Source organism: Sinocyclocheilus grahami, unplaced genomic scaffold (assembly GCF_001515645.1).
Source record: "Sinocyclocheilus grahami isolate Dianchi unplaced genomic scaffold, SAMN03320097.WGS_v1.1 scaffold8.1, whole genome shotgun sequence".
NCBI classification, from domain to species: domain Eukaryota; kingdom Metazoa; phylum Chordata; class Actinopteri; order Cypriniformes; family Cyprinidae; genus Sinocyclocheilus; species Sinocyclocheilus grahami.
Window position 1 is genome coordinate 3,676,348 of NW_015505187.1, and position 20,935 is coordinate 3,697,282.

The 20,935-nt window shown below is 36.6% G+C and overlaps 1 protein-coding gene across 1 annotated transcript in view; it reads right to left on the reverse strand.

The window, feature by feature from the left end:
* The window catches only part of LOC107590687 (protein lin-7 homolog A), a 62,368-nt gene that overhangs the window by 15,276 nt on the left and 26,157 nt on the right, over positions 1–20,935 (reverse strand). The window contains exon 3 of the mRNA XM_016279589.1: positions 5,237–5,308. Coding sequence (XP_016135075.1) covers positions 5,237–5,308 — 72 coding nt within the window. The remainder of the gene's footprint in view (positions 1–5,236; positions 5,309–20,935) is intronic.

The window sequence follows — 20,935 nt, forward strand, 5'->3', positions numbered from 1 at the left end:
GAAAACACATTCAAATTAACCATGATTTTATGACACTAACCTTTTAACCATACATTTGTAGTTAAACTGTGGGTTTAAAAAAATGACAATCAATCCATGGTTACTGCACTTTTACTATAGTAAAATCATTGTTCATCTCCATATTTCCATAAGGGAAAATGTATGTCTTGACAGAAAAGTATCAGTACATTTTACTCTTTTTTTCAAGTATAATCATATGCTACAGTTACACAAATATCCTTAAATGTTAAATTTACTTAAAATATGCCTTGATGAACGAAACCATAAAATATTTTAATTCTAAGAGGATAATGGAAGTTTCTGCTGTGAACGTGACTACTAAATATAGCCTATACGTGCTTCAAAGTAGCTAACACTACTGTTTACATGTAGTAATATGAAAGATAATAAGCAAAAGAAATGTAATAACTCTTCATTATGTTATGTGCAGGAAAAAAACACGAACTTCTGCGGAGAGTAATGTTCGGAAGACTGGATTAAAACTGGGGAGAAAATCGCTAGCCTATTCTGCGTTCAAGCGCAAGCATAAAACTTGCCACAAAGCAACATCAAAATTAATGACTGTCTTGAAAAAACAGTAAGGAGATATTTTTATTATTTATTATTAAACTAGTGTTCTCTGCTCAGATGGAGATGCTTGCATGGAGATGTTTCGATTTTAATTCCTTCTTTTTAAAGTAGACATTTCAAGTTTTCTATATATATATTTCTTATCTATGTGAGCCAAGTAGCCTATAGGCTTTAGTTTCATTTTTTGTAACGCGCTCCAGACCGGAGACCGAGATGGCACAATCCTGTTTGTTTTCTTTATTTTTAAAAAGTACCGCATTTTGTTGATATTGTGAGTGTACACAAATAAAAGTAGACCCTTTACAGTGTAGAATGTTTTATTAGTCTTATCTATATGAGGAAAAATTATGCAGTATTTTAGGTTGTTTTCACTGTTATTAGGGGGAAAATGTGATTGCGCAGACACAGTTTACACTAACACCTCTACTGCCGCAACTCCTGAAAAATGTTTTCATTCTGCGTCGCCCCATCAAGCTCTCGCTGGATCCCCTCCTCTGCTATCAACGAGAGGAACGTCTCAGGTTACGAGACACTGCTTATGTGCTGAAGGAACTGTCTCAACAGACCCTTAGTAGCAACACACTGTTAAGCAGGTATCCAGAGGATATATAGGAGGAGTACACTTACCAGCTATGTGGATTTTAGAAAAGGGGGCAAAGCATAACGTGCACACACTTCAATACCGTTCTAGGGGTTCTCGTGGCACCCTGAAAGAGCAGCCCATAGATAGAAAAAGCATATCCCCAAACGCTATGTCTATGGCTATAATGCTTTTGCCCTCCTCAGCTATTTCCTGCTTTTGCTGGGCTGATCCCAGCAGACCAATGGCCCCTGAATCAGACAATGTTAATGAAATAACATCATCCTCTCGTGCACAGCTGACGATCGCAAAAGGGAAATTCAAACAGAACAGTCAATGAAGACGAAGAAGAGAATGATGTGTGCTCCCGGTGCCTATTTATACTGTAGTCGCACCGGTAGTGACGTCATGGCTGTCGCCGGCCAACGAGTTGGTGTTTTTTCAATGTATGCTTCAGACACGGGTCACGACGAGGCGTTCCCCATAGCGACCCCTAGAGGACGCAGTTCGAAGTTCCCATGAAAGGGAACTTCTGTACTTCCTTAACAGACAACGAAACAGCCATTTTTTGGTTGTTAAAAAAAGGTTTGCTCGTTCAAACAGTTGCATTCGATTCTTCACTGTGCTGATTTAAATCTAGCAGTTCTGTTGTGTTTGTGCCGCAAGTTCAGTGACGCAGGTAGTGAAGATTCTCTCCGGCCAATCAGTGATCAGCAGAGTTTACACGTTACGTTTTGGTAACGGCACGGTTCGCTTGGAACCTAAACCGAGGCGGTACTGAAAAAAAGTACCAGGTAGTGTACCCAGTGGAAAACCCCCCAAAAGTGAACCGTACCGAACCGTACCGTGCCGTACAATGCAGTGAAAAAGCGCCATATGTGTTACGGACCACCAGGGGTCCGCGGACCCCACTTTGAGAACCCCTGTCCTAAAGGAATGAATGTGAGATTTCCAGCATGCTTTTTAGTAAAATGTTATCAAAAATTGAGTAGATGATATCCTTAAGCAGGCTGGAATGAAGTGTGACATTGTAAAGCATCTGCCATTTTCTTAATGAAATTGTTAAATTACGCAGTAACATCATTACTTCTACTTTTTAAAAATAAGCTTTAGTCAATCACTCTACACATTACGCAGAGCCAGGAACAGCACGTTTCTATCTTACTCTCATGGTGCCCTCAAGTGTACCTGGAAAACTTGTACTGTTTGCATACATTATTACGAGATGTCAAACATGCAAATTGGAATCAAAATGTGGAAGTAGCCTAAAATGAAATGTTTGTGATACATAAAGCAGTGAATACACAAAGCAGTGAAAGTCAAGTGATTAACTTCACGCTTGTTGTCTATAAGCTGTTCCAAACATCACACCTTTAAAATGACTGAAACACAGCATTTAAAATTAAAATAACTTGCAAAATCATTCATTACAATTCACTACAGATCTGTTTTCTGCTCATGTTTATTATAGATCAGTGTTTCTGTGCACCCCTTTCAACAGCACAACTAGGCAACTCATGTATCATCTATTCTAGAATGCTGAGTTTCCCACTTGTAAATATGACTTGGTTTGGTCATTCATGTGCGTAATTCGAAATTATGATATTTCCAACTGCACATGAAGGGCACATTATTCTTAGTTATATACCAACTGGAATAAAACATCTTCTCCTGGCTTTAATGAATAGTATCTATCCTACTTCCTCCTTACTTCACTGTGACTGGGTGGGCAAAGTCACTGAACACTGAAGAGGCATCCTTGATGTGTAAAAGTGGGCGGTCATGTTCAACAATGGTCTTTTTGGACTAGGAAAGAAGTTTTCTGTTCTGAAACTTACAGTCTGTTTCATAGTACACACATTCTTTTGAAAACTTGATTTGGTCACTCTTTATTTTAAGGTCCAATTCTTGCTATTAACAAACCATTAACTATGACTTTTGCCTCAATAAACTCCCAATTTGCTGCTTATTAATAGTTAGTAAGGTAGTTGTTAAGTTTAGGTATTGGGTAGGATTAGTGATGTAGAATATGGTCATGGAGAATATGTGCTTTACAAGTACTAATAAACAGCCAATGTGTTAATAATAGGCATGCTAATAAGCAACTAGTTAATAGTGAGAATTGGTCCCTATACTAAAGTGTTACCTTTGATTTCTTATAATATGACCACTTAAAACACAATCATTAGTGTATGTCAGGAGACATTTTAACATTCCAGATATTTGAAATGCAAAGGACGCCCTCAATAACTAGGAAAGTCTTCACTCGGATTTGCATAATTAAGAGACTATTACACTGAATGCAAGCCTAATTGGGATCAAAACACAATTACAACAACAACCACAAGTGCGGCCTATTGAGCTATTTAAAAAAGGTATTGCAGGGTCTGAGTATATTGTGAATGTCTAACGGTGTAACTGTGCACGAGTCTGGTGCTCTGTTCACCCGCGGAGAGAGATACAGTAGTGGGTGGAACTCTCTGGACGGCAGTGTGGCCTTTAACTGGCAGGGCTCTGACATTTGGCCGATTGGTGCATGTCCCTGTATGTGCTTAAGTACAGTACATAGTTTCATAATTAAGCAGTTGGTGGGTTGCTTGAATGACAAGTCGACTAATCGATCTTAAAGAGCCCTCTAAAATTAGGCTAGTTTCAGGATCGTCCAATCAGGGTCAAGATTCTTTTAATTTTTTTATTCAAAAAACAGAGCAGGAATGAAACGGAACAGGAGTCTCGGGACAAAAGTGAAACTATTTTTTAACTTTAACAGCCTTAGTGCCCTAAAAAAGTAATAGTTGAAATACTTTTATTTCGTATTAAGTATAGTTCAAATCTATTAACGTATTTACTGACATATCGCTCAAGACTTAGGCTACTGATATACCAATTATAATTAAACTTTATTTGGAGTAGTACTTGTGCACAATGGATATTTCTTAATATTAAGCCTAAAATGTGTTTTAATATTACTATTGATGAGGATTGTATGATGAGTAATATTAGTCTTTAAATGCAAGATATTTAAAGTGTACCTGAAGTATACTTTAGCACAATTAAATATACTTCAGTGTATCTTTAGTTGGACTTCAGCACTACTTCCGCACAATTAAAGTGCATTAAGTACAAAAGGAGTTGTTCCAATTTAGCAGAATTTTAAGTATACCAGTTTAGTATAGTAAAAGCACAATTGCAGGGTATTTTTATTAAGTACATAAATATATAAATGTATTTGTAGTACACTTAGCATGTAAAAAAATGTTTTTCAAATACACTTTAGTATATTTATTTTTCACTAGGGTGAGCAAAAGAGATTTCTTTTGAAAACATTTTTTTTTTAAATCTTACGGTAGTTTCTATAAAAATAACTCCCATATGTGATTATATAACTAAATATTACTCTTATATGTGAAAAAGTTTTAAAGCACTGAATTAAGAGAGTTATTTGCAAGCTTTGGCCTATTCTTTTATTCATATCTGTCAAACGCACCTGCCTGCAACCATTCAGGTGTGCAAAGTGTCTATTCCTCAAAATATAATTAAAGTCAATCTGAGATATATGCAAGCTGAAGTGACTGATAGCTAGACTGATAGATGGGAAAAAAATACCACATTTTACTGGAGATTGTGACTCATCCCAAAATAAACCAGTTTTGAAGTGTGGCTGAAATTCTCCCACTAAAGATTCAGCAAGGCATTTCTGCTCATCCAGTACTCAGCAATTCTATTGCCTTCTTCCCCTCTCATTTTTATGTCTCCTCTCTTTCTCACAAGAGTGCACTCTTCACACAGTATGAATCTAAATGAATGCTGTTTCAGTAACAGTGTCTGAAGAGCAACTGGCAAGTGTTTGCATGCAGGTCTGGCTAATTGCTGACTGTGTTTATAAAATCAAGACAGTTTGCAGAGAAACACATTTGAAAATGTTCTTATTTAACGGGTTTCATCTCATTGCTCATTAGACGACAGAAAAGGGTTTTATTATTAGTCTAGCTTATATATAATTATATGTGTAATACAGAAACATTAGGGTAGGTGATTTTTTGAAATGAATAAAGTCAGACCTACCTTAGCTGTGGCACGTGCTTGATACTCTGGACAGCCATTCACTGTTATTGTTTCATGCATATATTGATAGACCTATTAAAATAAAGAGAACAAAAAATCTGTTTCAGTTCTTCTACATTCATCAAAATGATGAAAAACATGGATAAATAGCAGTGAGGCATTCTGCAACAGTAGACATTACAAATTCAAGTCAGCCAGGTTTATTTGTAGAATATGTAATAGATTGCAGATAAACTGGTGATTCAATGGCATTTATGTAATTAAAAAGCAAAACAGTGCCCATTTGTTAGGAAATGGTTCAATATTTTACCTTGCTCTAAGATAAAAGCCCAAAACAAAGCTTGATTTAACATTCTGAAATGAAATTCGTTAGAACGCAATAATGTGCAAACCAAGAACATGTTGCATTCTCAATGTGGCCACAGGGGGTGCTATAGTGGGCAATAGGGTAACTTCTCTCTAAAGTTACTACTCCTATGGTCAGTTTTTTCTTTTAGGTCAACAACTGTCTTGGCAGAGAAAGCTACCTGAATGATAGCTTCTGGTTCGAAGGTCACATTAGCAAAACTTTGGTGAAGTTTTGTTGGCAAAGAAGGTCCAATGTCAATAGTGTGGCCTGAAGAATATGTGTGTTCATTCAAAGAAAGGTTTTCCTATGAATTAATTAGAGCACAGTCCATTTCTACTGTGCCTTTCCTATGGGGACAATGAGTGGGTTATTCTACTCACATTCCTGGGGGGTCATAAAACCAGTGATATCATGATTAGTTGTCATGGGGACCAGGGGGCCTGGTGTTTTGCAGAAATCCTGGCATCCAGTTTATTGAGTGAGGGGATTGTGACGATTTGTTAATCTAATGAATAATTGATTTGTTAAATCAAATAAAAATTAGTGTGTCAGATTGGTCGAGACGCTACAGTAGCGATGTATGAAGCACTGCTTACTCAAAGGTAACTTCTAAATCAAGCGGCTTTATACTTGTATAAGCAGGGAATTTCATGGAAACTTACATCTGATGTGAAATTTGCATGGAGAAATTTTTCATCTATCCCTAAAACAAAAGTCCTTATCGTGTGGATTCCAATTGAGATGACTGCATTTCGCCATACAAAGGTAAATGTGACCACACCTTAAAGGAATATTTCTCCCAAAAATAAACATTTTCTAAAAATTTACTCAATCTCATCCAAGATGTAGAAGAATTTGTTTCTTCATTGGAAAAGATTTAGCAAGTCAAGTCACCTTTATTTATATAGCGCTTTTAACAATACAGATTGTCAAAGCAGCTTTACAGTATTAAATAGGAAAATAGTGTAGTAATGCAAAAGGACAATAGTAAACACTCAATTTTCAGTTAAAGGCAGTTCATCATTGAATTCAGTGAGCTCAGTTCAGTTTAAATAGTATCTGTGCAATCAAGTCGACGATATCGCTGGAAAATAAGTTAAAAATAATAATTAAGTTAAATAATAATAAGTAATTTGGAGAAATTCAGCATTACACCACTTGTTCACCTATGAATCCTCTGCAGTGAATGGGTGCCGTCATAATGAGAGTCCAAACAGCTGATAAAAGCAGCGCAATAAACCACAAGTAATCCACACTCCAGTGAAGTGTGTTTGTAATAAACAAATTCATCATTAAAGGAATAGTTCACCCAAAATTAAAAATTTTGCCATCATTTACTCACCCTCATGTCGTTCCAAACCTGTATAAGTTTCTTTCTTATGTTGTACATAAACCAAACAGTGGTTGGTCCCCACTGACTTCCATAGTTGGGAAAGAAATACTATGGAAGTCAATGGGGACCATCAACTGTTTGATTACCCTCATTCTTCAAAATATCTTCTTGTAAGTTCAACATAAGATAGAAACTCAGGTTTGGAATGACATGAGGGTGAGTAACTGATGACAAAAATTTCATTTTTGGGTGAACTATCCCTCTTAAGGTGTTTTTAACTTCAAACCGTGGCTTGGCTAAATATGAGTCCTCTATTGATAATATAGCTTAGGAAAACAAGGAATAGACTTTTTCCACTGGATGAAGCCTTATGTTATAGATTATGATGGAATTGTTTCTTAGAAACACACAGCTTTTCATATCTCAAGATGTAAGATGATTGATTGGACTGGAGTGTGGATTATTGTGATGGTTTTATCTGCTCATTCTGACAGCACCCATTCACTGCAGAGGATCCATTGTGTTGAAATGCTACATTTCTCCAAATCTGTTCCGATGAAGAAACAAACTCATCAACATCTTTAATGGCCTGAAACTGAATCATTTTTTATTTAATTTCCATTCACATTTTTGGGTGAACTATTCCTTTAATGGCACAAAACACACACACACACACATGCCTGAGATCTCCTGTGTTTATGTGCTTGCAATAGTTTGTTTCTGTTACTGTGGTGTTCAAATGTATGGCGACAATGAGAATTTAAAAAAAGCTAAAGCGTCACTGGTCTACATGACCAAAAACGGTTTGTTTGACATTTTGGCATAAATTATTTTTAGATTTATGCTTTATTCAGTTTCTACCTTTACACTTTTTTAAATAGTTTGTAAAGAGAGCTTAATCCAGATCTAGCCACAGACTCCTTTCTAAAATGTAACACATGCAACGTCTTTCATCACCGGTTCTATATTTTCACAAGTAGGTGCGTGCACAGAGCCCATATCTGCATTCACACCACCCAGGGACGAGACTATTAGCTTGAGGTCCTTTGAGGATTTGAAGAACCTATGTTTATCTCATTAACCAGCGCCTCTGAAACGCAGCTGGTGCTACAGGAAGCTCCAGCTCTCTCTCCCCTAAATAACAATTTTCTCTTTAATCTGTCCTCCTGCACCTTGGGCAGAATCTTTAGCTGTTTTACTAACCACCTACTGAGAGATTAGTGCGATAAAAAACCTTCTCTTTCTATGCCTGTTGCTCTGCCGACTGACTTTAAACCACTCAGTTTAAATCTTCACAACAGGCACGAACTATCGGATGGCCTTTAGTAGGGCTGTCAAAAAAAATTTAAAATTTCTAAAATGCGTCGAATTTAAAAGAAAAATCCACATTCGAATGCAAAAATTTGCATTCGAATTTTAGGTGTGTGTCACGCAGTCTTATCAGTGGCACACAAGATGCGATGACGATGTAGGTGTCATTGCATTTTAATGCTTTTTTTAGCCTATCCAGTTGAACCCAATAAATGCGGCGCTGCTCATTCAAAATATTGCGGAAAAAGAGAACATCAATGCGGAGATGATGTTGTTTACATCAAAACTGAAACCAAGCTGTTCACACAAACGTTCCACTCGCGTCTCGCACAAGAGAGCCGCATGTTTAGAAAGCCATGTCAAATTAATGTAAGTTCAACTTATGAAAAACATTCTCGAAACTTTCAGAGGTTTTCCCCCATCCCACTGCATCATGTTTTTAAGTGAAAAAAGTACTCTTTGTGATTGGTTTTGTATTAAACTATACATACATGATGCTGTTTTGTTTCTAATTGTTTAAGCAACTTATTTAACTATATATGGTTTAGAAACATTATTTTAAACATTATGCACTTTTTTCAAAGATAGTCGTGTTATTTTATTGCTTTGAAGAAACGTGCATTAGAAATACTTTGCTCGATGCGCCCCTCTTGTGGCCTCAAGAGAGAAGCCAAAAGCTTTTTTTCCCCCTAACTGAAATTATGCCTTTTAAATTTGAATATAATTCGAATATTGATAATATTTAAGTACAAAATTCGAATTTAGTTTGTCAGCAATTTTGACAGCCCTAGCCTTTATAAACGGCTTGAGAAAAATGAATGAGGCTGCTAAGTGTCTACAATTAAAAACATAGATTATGTTACTAAGCAGAGGTGACAATCTATATATGAAATATGTTTCACGCCGAAAGCTGCACCATAATAGTTTTCTGCACAGCAGTGTTGTACACCTTATATATTTACCTTAGTTGTTATTTTATGTGCCTGACTTGTCATCTTTTTAAAAATACAGCATGTTTGGAAAACCTCTTGAAGTTCTGCACCAAGTGCAGTAAAGTTTGTTCAGGTAAAGAAATAGTTCACCCTAAAAATGAAAAGTCCGACTTTCTTCATCATGGAACAACCAACTAGCATTTTATATGATAATCTAATAAGGTTTTTCAATCATAATCATCTATAGTTACATCCTTTTTTAGCTGCTTATTATGTTTAGTTTAGTGCCAATGAAGAAACTTTAATTTGTTAACCTTTAGTGACTGAACTTCAATAGATGTGTGAAGGATCAATGCAACCAGACGGAACAAATCAATAGATTTAGGACCTTAGTAAATCTTTCAGAAGCCATACTTGTGTGCATGTGTGTGTGTGTCCCAACGGATGGGGATTGTGTGTCTTGAAATTGCGTCTTGGAAATGCATGAATATCAATAAAGGTCAGGCTATTTCAGTGTGTAATTTGAAAAAAAGAATGTCTATTGACCTATCATTACTTGTGACATGATTATTTTCATGTCATTGGCTCACCGATTCTCATCATCACAATGCAAATAAAATCTAATTTTCATTGCTGAAATTGGAAACATTTATAATATATTACATTAAGTACCTCATACCTCATAGTAGTATTTGTTCTAATTAATTTATGGTGATTTTAATAATGAAAATGTAATTTTGATGATTTTGACATCACAACATCATTGTAATGAGAATTTGTGGTACAAAACTACTGAATTGTCATGAAAGTAATGTTCTTTGTGAGATGTACAGTGTTGTTCTTTCAGTTTTTCTGTGTCTACCTACAATCATGTCTCAGCTCAGTCCTTGTCTTCCTGTCTCCCATGTCTTGAGGGATCACTGTTTCCTCTCAGCTCACTGGGTTTTCGCTTGGCTTTTATTAACCCATATCTGTTTTACCTCAGCTCAGTCCTTGTCTTCCTGTCTCCCATGTCTTGAGGGATCACTGTTTCCTCTCAGCTCACTGGGTTTTCGCTTGGCTTTTATTAACCCATATCTGTGTTCCCTCCAGTGAGATCGACACACACACATACACACACACACACACACACACACACACACACACACAGGTGTATCACTCTGACTTCTCACTACTCTGGCCAATGGAAAAACCCGCCCACAGGCCGCAGTGAGGTACTTTGTGTAACCATGGTGCCTTGTCTATAAAGAGAAATATGATTTCAGTTGTTTTCATTTGAAACCATGTTCTCCCTCTTCTCTGTTAAATCTTTCCATCTTTTCTCACTGCTGAGAGTCAGTCAGTGAAGCCTGATTCACAGCAAGAACTTCTCATTTGCAGGTCCATCCCACCAAGCACAAAGAGGCTATTCCACATAAACACACACAATTATTAAGGACAGAGGCTGACATCTCTGACCCCATAGCAGCTGCGTAGGCATTGATTGACTAAGCTGTCAGTTGATAATGGCTCTGTTGTTGTATTCCTCTGAGAGCTGCATTTGAAATCATACTCATGTTTGTGGTTGTGATGCTCTCTCTGACAGACTGGACTGTGGGAAATCATTCTCACAACATAAAACACTCATTGCTGGAGGAGATCATTGTAGGTCAGCCCAGTTGTTTCAAAAATACATTACAGTAGCACAACATGATCAGATACCACCAGAAAGAAGGATAATATCTGATTTTCTTTTAGCAGTCAATTAGGACTGGATCAATATATAGGACTGACTGTGGTCTTGAATTGGTAAAAAATCATTTGGTTGATATTTGTCTTAAAGAAATGTTCAAGCCAAATGTAAGCCTCATTGACAACTTTGATTACCACAGAAAATAATTTAGACTTGCCCCTTAGATCAGGGGGGCAGCAGGTGTACTAGAGGGTCTTCTAGAAATTTGGCGAGAAATTAATTGTTTTAATAAATTGTTTTAGGACTGTCAAAGTTCACTATTTTATTTTGTATATTACATGTGTTTAAGACTATTATTTTTACACACTTATCATTTAAAAATATAAAATTTTATGTATCATATATTAATCAGCCCCTCCGGGATTTTGCGATCGCTGAATTTATCGCAAAATCATGCAAACGGCGCAATTTTCGCAGGAGCTCGCAAATTTTCGTAATTGCCGCAGATTTGGGGCTTAGACGTGTCCCGTAGTAAAACTACAGGAACAACTTGTGGCAGAAATGGTCTAACGTTTTCGAGTGTTTTTAAATGCCTGACACAACTTTTCCCAGCACTTCAAAGCTTTAAGTATTACCGAATTTGAAAGTAATTTTTAATGTGATTACATTATTTGTTCATCCTTCATAGGTTGCCCCCATTTATAAAACTAAAAGTTTCATGATGTAGGAAAGCAAACACTTATTTAAAAATAAAAAAGACATTAAATTACCACTACCCAGATAGCAAGAGCGTTTGGGCCAAATGTGGCTGATAGCTGTCACATTTGGGCTAGGTATGGCATGGCTGAGCACATACAGGCCACACTTTAACCGTATATGTTTTGCCATGGATTTAGAATGGGAGGGAATTTTCTTTTGGATGACAATTGTTTTGAGGTATATGGTCCATATGATAGCACACAACTGAGAGCCATATGTGGCTTGGCTATGGCACACCATGGAATATGTTAATTTATGGTTAACTTTTGGCTTTTGTTTGGAAAAACACATATAAACTGCTGGCAGGTCAGAGGCAGTCCACATCTCAGCCCATTCAACAATGCTATTGGTTGCTTTGTGTCTTCCCTTATTCCTATTGGTGGATTACTGAAAATATATCCGTTATTACCCGCTCTGCTTCCTCTGTCAATCGCCGTTAAAAAAGAAGAAGATGATGAAAAAGCTCCCTATTTACAACAACAGCCTTTGCCCAGACACATTCTTATTCAGGTAAGTGCAGTTTTGGTATTTTAAATGTTTTCTAGGGTTGTAATGGTACACTTATTTGTACCAAACAAATACAGTATCATTTTAACCACTGCACGTGCGGAACTTAATCCATTTCAATTCATAGCCGTGAATACATCTTCACTATACATTATTACTATACATTACATTCTGTAATTGTAAGGTTTGTGTTTTGTTCTTTTCAATAAGAAACAATGTCTCATCTTTAAAATTATGTATATTTTATAAGGAAATTAAATCCGTAAATGCCGTTTTGACGCTCTTTGATGTGGCGTGACAGACAGCTGCAAGCGGAAGCGCGGAGAGCGAGCCAGTCAGCAAATTTACTTTGGCGCGGATCTGGATCATATCAACGGCTAAAGTGTGGCCCAGATCTTTTTAGCCAGAACTGAACCAAAACAGTGCCATAACCCAAACCAGAGTGAGCCAAATATCATCATCCCCACGGTTTTCTACTAGTTACAACCGGTTATAACATGAAAATAAACATGCTCATGTCATGTAATCTCAATCAGTTTTGCAACCGCAGAAAAATGCCAATAAAACAGCATTACCTTTACCGCAGGCAAGCAATTCAGTGTCCACAGCTTGTTGCTAGAAAATTGCAATGTGCAAATGTGCAGTTAATATGTTTGCATACATTTTTTCTAGTGTTGGCTATTGTATCTAAAAATAAATAGAAATTTAATTTAATAGATTGGGCTCTGTTGTTGATTGCAGCCTTTAATATTTTAGTAATGTGCTCTAATAGGGCTCCCTATTGTATAGCATTAGCTAAGTTAGATTTTTTTATCCTTAAGAAAATTTTAATTATAATTGAGTTTATTTAAAGGCAGAGCCATAAATTGTTCAGTAAACCACTGTTTATAAAAAAAAGAAAAAAAAGAAAGCTATTGTATGTTTTCTCCCCCTGCTGTACCAAAAATGTATGAAACTGTGACTTCAAAACTGAGGTACAATTACACTTTTTAAAAATGTTCCTAATTTAAAAAGGCACTCATATCTTGGGTGATAGAAAGGAATGTGTGCAGTGCTGATTTACACTCATTTATGTGCTTGTCTTGAAATAATATCTAATGTGTGATACTAATTATGATATACTAATGTTATTTTTTCTTTTCTTTTTCCTGACAGACTGTGAGTGAGAAAGACTGGCGAGACTTACTAAAAGGATCAATTTTTGTACATTTATTCACTCATCTGACATTTGCAAAATAGCGCACTTCTGTTATGTTCTGTATTCTGTAATTAAAATTCTACTATAAACATTTTAAAAAATGAGTGTGAATCCATTTTTGTGTTTAAGATTTACTGTGTAATGGGTATTTTAAATAATAATAAAAAAATAAGTGTGAGGTAAATATGGTTAATGCATATACAATAAAGTCAGCTGCAATAATAACTGTCCATCGCTAATTTTTCCCTGCGTGTCTATAGTAAATCCTGACAGTAGTTTTTTAACACCAAAAGAAAGTTTGCGCTAGTGCAAGCTGTTAGTAAATCTGGCCATACTAGTGGATAGAAAAAAGATACACTGTCATATTTTCAGACAGAAACATATAAACTTCACATATCACTTTACTGTAAACACACTTTTTAAGTGTAAAATATTTCCTGTGGTAATTAGCAGCATGCTGATCACAGAGCTAAAGTTGTACTGAATCTGAAACATTTCTTGATGAGCATTTTGAGGACACATGAGAGATGACGCCCTGATTTTGACAGGGTATGTTTTGGCCACTGTAGTTGGTTAGTGTCTTTAGTTGTCCTCGTTTTGGCAATGATTTCACATGGCTAAGTGAGCCTGATGACTCATCTGAATAGACCGGAGGGAGACCTCTTGTCATTAGGCACCATAGTTACTGATAGTCTTGATCTTGATGTGCTCCGTGTTTGTGGCAACTCATTTTTCTGTTATTTAGATTTTGTGGTTAAGAACATTTTCACAGCATGTTTTGTCATACTGACATTGTCCCTGCCACGCAGAGCCTTGCTGTTGGCGCTGTAAATTAAGTCGACGTTGTGACACGCGAGTGTCCTTTCACACCCTCATTATGGGAATGTAAGAGACAGATTGCGCCATATGATACCTCGCGCAATTGCCAGGCCATGAAATGAGCTCATAGGGCATCCATGCGCGGCTCGGTGAAACTCGGCCTGATGGATGCTGGGAGTGTGAATTGATGTCCTACCAAATTTTTTTACCACACTAATGTTCTCTTTGATTGATGAGAAACTTTGCTATAAAATGAAACTGTACTTAACGATTCATCTGTTGTGTCATCTGCTGTGTATCAACCTATAAGCTGAATCTCATATGCAGTCTGAGGCATGTCTCTACAGATGTTCCACGTCCGGTTTTGGCGCATTTCCTCATGCATAGATATAGCCACATTAATCTCAACCACAGACTGCACATAAGCAAACCGTTTATGGACCATCTGATGCATTTTACCCACAAAAAAATGAGAGTTTTTTCAAAATCACAGGCTCCAATTTCTAAGGTTCATAGCATCAAAGAAAGTTAAAATAAAAAATGAATGAATAAATGAATAAATAAAAATACAAAAATATTTAAAGATATTTATGTATATTAGATAGCAATATAGAACTCAGAATCTAGAGCTTTCTATTATAAAAATGTTATGGAAAATTATACCATTCCACAACTATGACAAAGCATAAAGAAACAAAATGTCTTGCAGCAACGATAACGGGCCCAAGCCCCGGTGGCACTGCCACCCTGGTGGCATTAGGAAGACATGCATTTAACCTTCTGGCATTCTGGTTGAGTCACAGCAATAATATATTGCCAGTACAGTACATATCAGCTGATTCGATGCATTTATTTGTCTTTCTAAAGCAGGGGTCACCAACTTGATCCTGGAGGGCCAGTGTCCTGCAGAGTTTAGCTCCAACTTGCCTCAACACACCTGACTGGAAGTTTCAAGTATTAGACCTTGATTAGCTGGTTCAGGTAGTCACAGCAATAATATATTGCCAGTACAGTACATATCAGCTGATTCGATGCATTTATTTGTCTTTCTAAAGCAGGGGTCACCAACTTGATCCTGGAGGGCCAGTGTCCTGCAGAGTTTAGCTCCAACTTGCCTCAACACACCTGACTGGAAGTTTCAAGTATTAGACCTTGATTAGCTGGTTCAGGTGTGTTTAATTAAGGTTAGAGCTAAACTCTGCAGGACATCGGCTGTCCAGGACCGAGTCTGTTGACCCCTGTTCTAATGAATGGAAACAGACAGGAGAAAGTTTGGTTATCGGATTAAACCCTAGGAGGAGTATTAAAATGTTTGATGCACGCCCTTTTTTATGCATTTTTACAAAACCCTGAATAGCCAACTACATGTTGGGTGGAGCTTACGACATGCAGTACGAAAGTTGTCGGGCTCAGTGAGATCTATATGTATACCAAGTTTCATATTTATACGTGCATATACAATTTCTGACTGCTTTCCGGGGGGGCCATAGAGCCTACTTGTTACGTGGGCAATATTGTCCATTCCTAAGCCTTTGCAATATTTACCCATGTCCCCACTGGATGCAACAAATGCCTCATTTGTAATGGGTTTTAATGTTTTTGTGTCATCGCTCCGGCTGGGACACGGCATCAACAGAGGGGCGTAACATTTCCGTCTCATGCTTGAGGTATTCGGCCAATCACAACGCATTGGATAGCTGGCCAATAACAGCACACCTCGCTTTTTCAGATCGATGAGCTTTGTAAAAATCGACGCGTTTCAAAAAGGCGGGGCATAGAGGAGAAACAATAATGTACAGTATGTGGAAAATAATGTGTTTTTTTTACTTTAAACCGCAAACACATTTCATTACACCAAATACACAAAATAATGTTCTTTTTAGCAGCATCATATGACCCCTTTAAAGTCGGCTTTCGAATTTGGGGAACCTGTTTCTACACTTCCGTGGTAAATTATGGACTATGTTGTTAAATGTCACATAAACTGTTGACGTAACAATAATTTAGTTAAGGTCTGGCTTGTTTGGCAAATGAATGTCAGAGCCGTCACATTCAACCTTTTCTGCTTATTGTCACACATCTTACTTACGGAGGTTACTCTTTCAATTGTTTATTAACTTTTAATTGTTTTTGATGCGCTGTATTTAGTGCTGATCATATCGTTTCAAGCATCTGTCATTACTGAAGAGAAGCAGTTGTGATAAATCTGAAGCACAGTACTAACATAACGTTAGTTAGTTTAATGCCTTCAACAAAAGCTGGCAGAGGAATTGTCGAGAAAAGAAGAGACCATTTACATCTTTCTTAATTTAAAAGAGATGAAGATACAACTAAGTGAAGATCTGGCATCGCAAATTCTTCAAGGATAACACTATCACCTTTTCTGCCAAATGAGGTAAGTTTAGACCTTTTATTGTCTTGTTTTACACACACAAGGACCATAACATGCAAAAGAGAAATAAATTTGGTAATGTTACTAGCAGGCTGTCTGTGAAGTGGCTGAGTGAACATGGGCATCTGACGAATCAGACATCAGACAGCGCGCCAGCAGCGCATTGAGTTCTCTTTCGCACTGTAATGGACAAATGTACACGACATTATGCCAAAATGACCGTTGTTGGCGAGTGACCTCGTAAACAACACAGTCTAAAATAATTGACCGTAAAGACGGGAGTAGATCGGATGTGTGTCAGATATGCGTCATGTTTTAAAGTGACAGCAGTTCATGACATTCATAGTGTTTGTTTTGTTTTCTTTCTAATGACAGGACGTAATTGCTGCTGTACTGTGACTCTCAAGCACCCCTGCATTCTTATCATGGGTTTGTATTCTGTTTTATTAACAGCTTTTATTTAACATTAGTGTTAAATATTGAAAAGAAGTTGGTTGCTGAACACAGCTTCAAAGGTGTGTTCAAAGCTGCTTGTCGTTATGTATATAGTAATTTTCTAATGTCTTTTTTTGTTTGTGGTGATGGGCAGTTCAAGATTGCTGTTGATCAAGAAGTTAATGACCACATCTCCTCCCCTGTTGCGGTTGTGAGCTACAAATACCCAGAGGAGATGATACTTACGCTGGAATTCATACAGAAGTAAGCAACACATATGTTATGAAATGTGTACAAAGCATTTGGTTGTGTTGCTGTTTATTTAAGGTAAAAAAACTATATAAATACTGTTCAGTTTCTTGCACAGACCGATCGTTTTGTGTCTTTACACATCAATGAGCCGCAGGGTTTAATTTGGTTTTGTTTGTGTATGTTTTTTTTTACTCTCAAAGCCGTGATTTCCATCCACTTACATTATATGACTGAAAGACTGCAATGGTTGAACTACTGAAGAAACAAAGTCACCTACATCTTGGATGCCCTGGGGGTAAACAGATAAACATCAAATTTTCATTTGTGGGTGAACTATCCCTTTAACCATGGTTTTGTTACTTTAAATAATAGTTTACAAAGTATTAAGATTTTTTTTGTGGTTATAAAAACAGACCTAAGCGAACAACAGCATTTAAAATGACTTAAAATGCATTATATAAAAACAACGAGGCAATAATGATTGATTGAATAACACTGTTAAAATACATAATGTAATACAAAATAAAAAAAAATTTAGGCTACATTAGGCCTACATGTCATTACAAATGCCTGCAAAGGGAGCCAAAGGCCTGGTAATTTCTGCTGTTATACTTACAGGATGATCAAATCCTTGTTTAAATATTGACCAAACATTTAATTCAAATATCCACTTAATCTTTACATTTTGGTCACCTTTTTGTGATAGAAATGCTACAGCCTCTATAATTTCTTCAACAAAATCACATGGACATCACAACCCTTACAAAAATTAACCATGGATTTATCGCAGTAAAACTGCTTCATTTTCTTTTGCATGATTTCTGAATGCTTGAGACTATAAAATCAATCCGACAACTGTATTAATAAAATCATAGCAATAGGTAACTATCTAGAGCCACAAGTGTAATTTGTAAATAATACAATTTAATTGCAATTTATTTACATTTTATATTTTTTTAAAGTTCTATTTTGACCCCTATAGTAGTGTTTTTTTTTTTACTTCCATAATATTTGAGGGAGGGGGCACAATAATACAATTCTGCTGAGGGCACCCATTTGGCCAGCAGCGGCCCTGTCAATGAACTTAAAATACTGTATGATTGCTTTTCCATCTATAACCTGCATGTTACTCTGTTCAGTTTCATTAATTTAATTTTTTGTCATATCCTGTGAAGAAATCCTGAACGAAGGTTGAGATGAAGGCAACCAAGTGGCTATGCATTACTCCGAAAATCCATGTAATATGTGAGCTTTTTTCAAATCTCAAAATGGAACTTGGACTAAACATGCAGATAAAGGGGGGGAAGAAAACCTGGAGGCTGTGTTTAGTAGTTTCCTCAAACTGGCACATGGTGAGAGGTATACTAAGAGTGCACAAACACATGGAGCCCTGCATCTCACAAGCTCCTACTTCAAATTGTATAGTTTTCTTAGTTTCACATTGAAATGTCAAGCATGAGTGAACAAATCTTTGTTTCATATTTTCAAATGCTGTACACGAAAGCGTTGTTGCAGAATCATGCCAATTGAAGTTTAACACTTAGATAATTTAGCATGAATTACAGGTTAGTAATCTAACTTAAAGAGAGAGTTCACCAAAAATATTATAAGAAAATTCTGTTACATGTTGTTCCAAACCTGTAAAACTTTTGTTCATTTTTGGAACACAAATGAAGATCATTTTAATGAAATCTGGGTGCTTTCTGTCCCTCCATTGACAGCCTACGCAACTACCACTTTCAAGGTCCAGAAAGTTATAAAGACATCATTAAAGTATGTGACTCCAGTGGCCTAACATCAATTTTAAGAAGCAACATGAGTGCTTTGTTCACAAAACATTTTCACTTTAGCATAGATCATAGATCCTGCACATGTTCACGAGAGAACCACAGTGCTTGCGTGTTGTGTTGACACCATTTTTAAAAAGGCACCAATGTGAGCACAATTGCAAAAAAACAAAACAAAAAAAACAGGACCTTTAATACATGAGGCTTGCATACAGTGTCCCTTTTCCTCTGCTTGTAACAAGACCAAGGCTTCTGGGATGGGTTGTATTGTCAGAACATCTGCTCTCATGTCAACTCAACATGTGTGCATTGTGAATGTGTCTGAGATCTTCATATTGTGAGAAAAAATACATAATTTGTTTTGTTTTGTTTTGTTCCCCACAAATAATTTGCATCACTTCTTAAAATTGATGTTAGGCCACTGGAGTCACATACTTTATTGATGTCTTTATACCTTTCTGGACCTTGAAAGTGGTAGTTGCGTATATTCTATCAATAGAGGGACAGAAAGCACCCAGATTTCATTAAAAATACTCTTCATTTGTGTTCTGAAGATGAATGAAAGTCTTATGGGTTTGGAATGGTATGAAGATGAGTAATTGATGACAGAATTCACATTTTTGTGTGAACTATCCCTATAAACAATATTGTGTTCTCTTATAGGAAAAAATGTTTTGAATCTTGACTGTTTCACAGTTTGTAAAGTTTAAATTTTGTGACCACTGTTTGGTGCAACACCAGTATTGTACGAGTGCTCATTTTCTAATTCAATGTTTTGAATCTTGACTGTTTCACAGTTTGTAAAGTTTAAATTTTGTGACCACTGTTTGGTGCAACACCAGTATTGTACGAGTGCTCATGTTTTCTTTTTCTAATTCTGTCTGTTACTGTTTAAAGCTAAATTGTCTTCCACAATACAGGCATTTTTCAGTGTTTGACACATTGTTAAATTAATTTATTTAATTGAGTAATTGATTGATGAAATCGTTTTGTCCTAACCAATTTAAGGCAAACAAAAGCCATTGAATGCATTTTTAAGAATGTTTACATGAAGTAAAAATAAACCATGTTCAATTCATATATTTTGCTGAATTTTTTTGCTTTATAAGTTTTTCCCCCCATATATATAGATGCACCATTAAAACAGAAAAAGTCCTGTTTTTTTACTGTGGGCAGTTAATGGAAAATTTAGTTTTTTTTAATTACGGTACAAAGTCCGGGTAATGAGCTGCCAGTACTGTTTCAGTTTTTTTACGGATTTTTTTTTTTGAGTGTACCATTAAAAGCCATGCTTGCACAGGTTCTGCACAATCCTCTTCAATAATATCCTCTGCTTCTCAATCGGGCTCAAACTGATAAGCGATATTAACGACGTCGTTGTATACAATACAACCGGAGCACATGCCGCTGAGGTGAGGGGTGGGCGATTAGACACGCACTAGAGGCGGTTTAGCCAATCACAACACACTGGGCTAGCTAACCAATCAGAGCCCATCGCCTATTTCTGAGGGTGGGGCTTCATAAAAACAGGACAAGATCAGCCCGTTTCTCAGAGAAGGGACAGAGCGGTGTGGAATAAAGGTAAATTATGTGAAAAATAAGGCGTTTTTTTTTAAACTAAGCATTAACACATGTTAGACTGCACCCCATAAACACAATCAAGCCTAGAGAAAAACCAGTGAACCACCTCTTTAATGTTTCAGTTGAAGATTCAGTATGTGAGCAGAAAGAGCCCATAGATATCCACAATTGTCCAATCAGAAAAAGGTATTCCAAATTTCAGGCTGTACCTTAAGCTTTGGCTTCAGAAGACTTGGATATTTTTTATAAACATAAGAAAACAGCAGCCTGGACATTTTTCTAAATATCTTTTTTTATATTCCACAGAAAATAATGAGTAAGATGTAAGTTAACAATGACAGAGTTTTCATTTTTCGGACAAACTATTCCTGT